Source organism: Boleophthalmus pectinirostris, unplaced genomic scaffold, assembly GCF_026225935.1.
Source record: "Boleophthalmus pectinirostris isolate CB_2022bp ecotype Guang Dong unplaced genomic scaffold, ASM2622593v1 HiC_scaffold_4, whole genome shotgun sequence".
Classification (NCBI taxonomy): domain Eukaryota; kingdom Metazoa; phylum Chordata; class Actinopteri; order Gobiiformes; family Gobiidae; genus Boleophthalmus; species Boleophthalmus pectinirostris.
Window position 1 is genome coordinate 42509034 of NW_026571353.1, and position 7500 is coordinate 42516533.

General features: G+C 53.3%; 1 protein-coding gene across 2 annotated transcripts in view; it reads right to left on the minus strand.

The window, feature by feature from the left end:
• LOC110171851 (protein HIRA) overlaps positions 1-7500 on the minus strand; it is a 25224-nt gene that overhangs the window by 5077 nt on the left and 12647 nt on the right. For both annotated transcript variants that reach the window (XM_020937651.2, XM_055161836.1), the window contains exons 10-22: positions 6818-6994; positions 5707-5925; positions 5243-5328; positions 4843-5028; positions 4618-4761; positions 4124-4397; positions 3865-3954; positions 3334-3482; positions 2977-3138; positions 2833-2891; positions 2624-2729; positions 2219-2341; positions 316-479 (exon numbers count right to left, since the gene is read on the minus strand). In XM_020937651.2, the coding sequence (XP_020793310.1) occupies positions 316-479; positions 2219-2341; positions 2624-2729; positions 2833-2891; positions 2977-3138; positions 3334-3482; positions 3865-3954; positions 4124-4397; positions 4618-4761; positions 4843-5028; positions 5243-5328; positions 5707-5925; positions 6818-6994 (1939 nt within the window). The remainder of the gene's footprint in view (positions 1-315; positions 480-2218; positions 2342-2623; positions 2730-2832; positions 2892-2976; positions 3139-3333; positions 3483-3864; positions 3955-4123; positions 4398-4617; positions 4762-4842; positions 5029-5242; positions 5329-5706; positions 5926-6817; positions 6995-7500) is intronic.

A 7500-nucleotide genomic window follows, 5' to 3' on the forward strand; every position in this document is an offset into this window, starting at 1 on the left:
TGTTGTACAGGTGTGTGTGTTGTACAGGTGTGTGTGTGTGTGTGTGTGTGTACAGGTGTGTGTGTTGTACAGGTGTGTGTGTTGTACAGGTGTGTGTGTGTGTGTGTGTGTGTGTACAGGTGTGTGTGTTGTACAGGTGTGTGTGTGTGTGTGTGTGTACAGGTGTGTGTGTGTGTGTGTGTGTGTGTGTACAGGTGTGTGTGTGTGTGTGTGTACAGGTGTGTGTGTGTGTGTGTGTGTGTGTACAGGTGTGTGTGTTGTACAGTGTGTGTGTGTGTACAGGTGTGTGTGTTGTACAGGTGTGTGTGCGAGTACCTTCGTGCACGAGGAAGCGCGCGTAAACCAGGAGCCAGTGTCGATACTCAGGGGCCGACTGAAGAGCCAAAGCCGACGAGAGCTGAGACTCCAGGAACGACAGAGTGACTCCCTGCTGCAGGTGGAGAGAGAGAGACGACAGACGAGAGGAGAGACGCCCCGCGCTGAAACACACACACACACACACGATTAAAACACACACACACACACACACACACACACACACAGAGACGACAGACGAGAGGAGAGACGCCCCGCGCTGAAACACACACACACACACACGATTAAAACACACACACACACACACACACACACAGAGACGACAGACGAGAGGAGAGACGCCCCGCGCTGAAACACACACACACACACACGATTAAAACACACACACACACACACACACACACACACAGACAGACGACAGACGAGAGAGAGACGCCCCGCGCTGAAACACACACACACACACACACACGATTAAAAACACACACACACACACACACACACACACAGACAACAGAGACGACAGACGAAGACGAGAGGAGAGACGCCCCGCGCTGAAACACACACACACACACACGATTAAAACACACACACACACACACACACACACACACAGAGACGACAGACGAGAGGAGAGACGCCCCGCGCTGAAACACACACACACACACACACACAAAACACACACACACACACGATTAAACACACACACACACACACACACACACACACACACACAGAGACGACAGACGAGAGGAGACGCCCCCGCGCTGAAACACACACACACACACACACGATTAAAACACACACACACACACACAGAGACGACAGACGAGAGGAGAGACGCCCCGCGCTGAAACACACACACACACACACGATTAAAACACACACACACACACACACACACACACAGAGACGACAGACGAGAGGAGAGACGCCCCGCGCTGAAACACACACACACACACACACATTAAACACACACACACACACACACACACACACAGACGACAGACAGAGGAGAGACCCCGATTGAAACACACACACACACACACGATTAAAACACACACACACACACACACACGAGACGACAGACGAGAGGAGAGACGCCCCGCGCTGAAACACACACACACACACACACACGATTAAAACACACACACACACACACACACACAAAACACACACAGAGACGACAGACGAGAGACCCCGAAACACACACACACAACACACACACACACAGGACACAACACACACACACACACACACACACACACACACACACAGACACAGACAGACGACGACAGACGAGAGGAGAGACGCCCCGCGCTGAAAACACACACACACACACACACGATTAAAACACACACACACACACACACACACACAGAGACACAGACGACAGACGAGAGGAGAGAGACGCCCCGCGCTGAAACACACACACACACACACGATTAAAACACACACACACACACACACAGAGACGACAGACGAGAGGAGAGACGCCCCGCGCTGAAACACACACACACACACACGATTAAAACACACACACACACAGACGACAGACGAGAGAGAGACGCCCCGCGCTGACACACCACACACACACACACAAACACACACACCACACACACAGAGACGACAGACGAGAGGAGAGACGCCCCGCGCTGAAACACACACACACACACACACATGATTACAACACACACACACACGATTAAAACACACACACGATTAAAACACACACACACACACGATTAAAACACAGTGTGTGTATGTGAGTGTGAGAGAGAGAAAGTCTCCGGTGGTGGAGGCTCTGACAGAAAGGTCAAACACAGACTGTACAGAGGGGTCACAGGGGTCACAGAGGGGTCACACAGGGGTCACAGAGGGGTCACAGGAGGGTCAGAGGTGGTACCTGACGTGGCGTCCCTGCATGGTGGTCAGTGGTCCAGACAGAACAGATGCATCATGGGACGGCAGACAACTCCTGAAGTCTGCACACTGCACCAGAGAGTCACACTTGTCCGCCACCAGAGTCCTGCACACATGTGAACCATACACACATGAACACACACATGAACACACACATAAACACACACATAAACACACACACAAACACACACACAAACACACACATATGAACACACACGAACACACACATGAACACACAACACACTGCACCGGAGAGTCACACTTGTCTGCCACCAGAGTCCTGAGGGCATGAACCATACACACACACACACACACACACACACACCAGAGAGAGGCTGAGCTTCGGTGCGAACCACAACACCGTCACAGAGCAGGGGGTGGGGCTTACCACGTCTCCATGGCGACGCTGAAGCAGAAGGATTTTCCGTTGGACAGAGAGACGACGGGGACGCCCTGAGGCGTGAGCAGAGACTGAGTCACCGTCGTGTCTGCACCTGGAACCACAACAACGCACAACAACACACAACAACGCACAACAACACAACGTTACACTAAAGTCCCATCCCTGAGTCCCCAAGTCCCGTCCCTGAGTCGGACCTGAGAGCAGCGGGAGCAGAGACGCGTCCTTCACCAGCGCCTTGGGCTTCAGCACGTCCCTGAGGAAGAGGAGGAAGAGGAGCAGAGCGTTAGGTGGCGTCGCTGTGGAAGTGTAAACGTGTAAACGGTAAAACGGCGACAGACCAGACGGAGAGCGTGGCGCCGGCGCTCAGGGCCATCACGTAGCGGCCGGCGCAGTGCAGCGCCGAGACGGCAGACGGCAACGCCAACGGAGGAAACAACCGACGACCACACGACGAGAAGAGAGACAGAGTCCGGTCCTCACAAGCCACCGCAATGACATCACTGAAACACAGAGGTCAGAGGTCACTGATCACGGGTGCGTGTGTGTGTCTGTGTGCGTGCATATGTGTGTGTCAGTGTGTGTCTGTGTGTGTGTATCTCTGTGTATGTGTCTGTGTGTGTGCGTGTGTATCTCTGTGTGTATGTGTCTGTGTGTGTGCGTGTGTATCTCTGTGTGTATATGTCTGTGTGTGTTACCTGCTTCCGGCTGCACACAGCACTGAACTCGGCAGCAGACTGTTCCAGTCTCTTCCGTCTCTGGAGCATCGGAGTTGACTGAGTCTGGACCCGGACACCACAGAGACCTCGTTCTCCAGCTCCACCGTCACACACGGGTCCATGCTCACCTGGACGCACAACCAGACAATTCACACACAACACACACCTGGACACACAACAATACACTTTACACACAACACACACACACCTGGACACATTTTACTCATAACGAGACACACTTTACACACAACAGGACACACTTTACACACAACACACCCCTGGACGCACAACAGGACACACTTGACACACAACACACACTCACCTGGACACACAACGAGACAATTTACACACAACACAAACTCACCTGGACGCACAAGTGTACAGTTTATACAGTACACACAGGCACACACATTCCTGCTCAGGTGTGTGTGTACAGTGTGTGTGTGTATATGTATACGTGTATAGTGTGTATGTGTGTGTATGTGTTTGAGTACGTGTGTGTATTCGGACCTGCAGGCTGAGGCTCTTCTGGGCGCTGGGTGTGGGGAGTCTGCAGACCTGAGCTGGAGCGTGAACGACTCGACTCGACTCTGGAGGAACCTGAGCACAGAAGGTCAGAGGGTCAGAGGGTTAGCAGTCACTAATCTTAAAAAGAACAAAACCACAAACTCCAGCGCCTTAACCCCACAAGCTCCCGCGCCTTAACCCCACAAACTCCCGCGCCTTAACGCCGTCGCGGTTTGACCCGGTGGGCCGTGTGACCTCTGACCTGCACAGGGGTGAAGCTCTGGGCGGCGGGGGCCATCTTGTCTTTGCGCGGCCGTCCCTTCTTCCTCTTCTCCACGACCTCGGCGGCCTCTAGCTCCGCCCTCCTGCGGTCCTCCGCCCCCTCGGACTCCACCCTCCTGCGGTCCTCCGCCCCCTCGGACTCCACCTTCCTCTTCAGGGCCAGGTTCCTGTTGATGGCGGCCATTTTGTCATCGCTGTCGCTGCTCGACTCGTCTTTGGGCTTCACCTCCTTCAGAACCAGCGCCTCCTTCGGTCTGAGCCACAAAAAACACGTAAAACTCACGGAGAAAGACACTGAGAAAGACACGGAGAAAGACACGGAGAACCCACGTAAAACCCACGGAGAACACATGGAGAACACAGAGAACACACAGAGAACCCACGAAGAAAGACACGGGTTTAAACGAGAAGACGACACACGGGGAGGGCATCTGACACACAGGACACAGAGGCGCGGGAGGGCATCTGGAGTACCTGTCCAGAGGGGTGAGGGCAGAGGTGGAGGTGATGGCGTTGGTGACCCCGGGCGTGACCCTTGACCTCTCGGTGAACCTGGAGTCCAGCGCCTTCATCGGCTCGATCTTTGAGGCAGAGGTCAGCAGCAGAGTCCCCTTCACCCTGAGACACAGACCGGGTCAGAACCAGGACCAGAGCCAGATCCCGGCCTAGAGTGTGTATTGGCGGAGCCGGACGACCTACCCGTCCTTGTCCCCGTCCTTGGTGCCGGCTGGAGGGGACGTCAGGGGCTCGTGTCCCGGCCGCAGCACCAGAGCGGAGCCCGGGCCCTGGGTGGCGTCGGGGCCGAGTGGCGCCCCCATCTGGTTGGACAGAGACGAACCGGACGGCAGGATGGGAGTGCTGTTGAACAAGGCCGGAGAGAAGTCCCTGAAACCAGAACCACAATCAGACAGGAGCAGACAGAAGCGGGCAGGAGCAGAGAAGAGGAGACAGGAGCAGACAGGGGCAGACGGGGGCAGACGGGGGCAGATGGGGGCAGAGAGAAGAAGACAGGAGCGGGCAGGAGAAAAGATGGGGAGACAGGAGCAGAGAAGAGGAGACAGGAGCAGAGAAGAGGAGACAGGAGCAGAGAGTTGCAGACCCTGTGTCCAGCTGAGCGATGCACAGAGGGGTGATTCTCCTCCTCCCGTCCGCCGTCCTCGTCTCCACCTGCTTCTTCAGGAGGTTCTGAAAACAAAAAAGAAAGAACCGTTTTAATTTTTATGTCCTGGGTTTTCTGAGTTTTCACCTGAGTGTGTGAGCTGTAGAATAGTTATAGTAGTAGTAGTAGTACTAGTTGTAGTAGTAGTAGTACTAGTTGTAGTAGTAGTAGTACTAGTTGTAGTAGTAGTAGTAGTAGTACTAGTTGTAGTAGTAGTAGTAGTAGTAGTAGTAGTAGTAGTAGTAGTAGTAGTAGTAGTAGTTGTAGTAGTAGTAGTAGTAGTAGTAGTAGTAGTAGTAGTAGTAGTAGTAGTAGTAGTAGTAGTAGTAATAGTTGTAGTAGTAGTAGCAATAGTTGTAGTAGTAGTAGTAGTAGTAGTAGTAGTAATAGTAGTATTTGTGTACCTTGCGTATGTCCTCGAGCGACTCCCCATTGACGACGCTGCTGAGTTTGGGGGCAGAGTTCTGGTTAGTCCCGGGCTGGGTTCTGGTCTGGTCTTGGTTCTGGTTCCGTTCCTGTTGGTACTTTAACATCTCGGGGTTCTCGATGATGGTGGTGGAGAGCTGAGCCTCCGTGTTGGTGATGGCCAGACTCTTCCCGTAGATGTTCTGATGAATCGTGTTCTGAGGAAACACAAACGTCACTCATTCGGGTTTCAAGATCCACCACAGGTCCGCCTGAGACCCGCCCGAGACCCACCCAAGATCCAGCCCAGATCCAGACGGGTCTGAACCTTAGTGGGTAATAAGTAGTTCTAAATGATATTTTTAAAGGGCTTCAAGTCCTGACATGATGGACACCCTGGAGAGAGTCTGGTCCAAAGCTTCTTCTGACAGAAAACCTCCACTCTAACTGTCCAGAGGTCCACCCTAAGCTCCCGTGGTCCACCTGAAGCTCCCGTGGTCCACCCGAAGCTCCCGTGGTCCACCCGAAGCTCCCGTGGTCCACCCGAAGCTCCCGTGGTCCACCCGAAGCTCCGGAGGCCTACCTGAAGCTCTACTCTGAAAACCATCACTGTGACTTCAAACAGGTTTAATGTGAGAGGAGAGAGAAGAGCAAACAGACCTGGACCTCCACTCCAACCCCGTAGCAGACAGCAGGGGGCAGTAAGGGGGCAGTAAGGGGACAGTAAGGGGACAGTAAGGGACAGTAAGGGGACAGTAGGGGGCAGTAGGGGCAGTAGGGGAGGGGGGCAGTAGGGGGCAGCAGGGGGCAGTAAGGGGGCAGCAAGGGGACAGTAAGGGGACAGTAGGGGGGCAGCAGGGGGATGTAGGGGGCAGCATAGGGCAGTAGGGCGCAGTAGGGGCAGCAGTAGGGGGCAGCAGGGGGCAGCAGTAGGGGGCAGCAGGGGGATGTAGGGGGCAGCAGCAGGGGCAGTAGGGGCAGTAGGGGCAGCAGTAGGGGGCAGCAGGGGGCATGTAGGGGGCAGGGGGCAGCAGTAGGGGATGTAGGGGGCAGCAGGGGGCAGTAGGGGGATGTTTGGGGACAGTAGGGGACAGCAGGGGGCGCTCTCACCTTCTCGTCCTCGCTCAGGGGGTCCCCAAGCTCATCCAGAGAAAAGTCCAGATAGGCCACGGTCCCGTCCATGGAGCAGACGAGCATCCCCAGTCCACTGAGCGTCCACGAGATGTCCATGATGGATTTATCGAACAGGTCGTGTATGACCACCAGGGGGCGCTTCAGGGACGTCAGCTGCACACATACAAAGTTTGTATTTGAAGCATGAGTAGTAACAGTAGTATTAGTAGTAGTAGTAGTAGTAGTAATAGTAGTAGTAGTAGTAGTAGTAGTAGTAGTAGTAGTAGTAGTAGTAGTAGTAACAGTCGTAGTAACGATATCCAAATCTCCCAGTCTGATATTTACTAGAGCCCGACCGATATGGATTTTGTTATGGCCGATATGAAACTGATATAATGGGAGTTGGCGCTGCCGATATAATCGCCGATATATTTAGTGATGTAAAAATTCACTGTAAATGTTTAATTGTTTAAAAAACTTAGGTTTGGCTCTAGTGGATTCTAAATTGGGTTTATTTAGGCAACATTTATTGTTATTCTGCCTCTTTGCATCATATTTACATACAGTAGTTTGGCCTAATGGCATTTTTGCATCACATTCTAGCTACTAGTGATGGGTATTCCAGTTTTTTGTTTTTTTTTGGGAGAACTGGCTGTTTCAGCTCCCAAGCGACTCTTGAG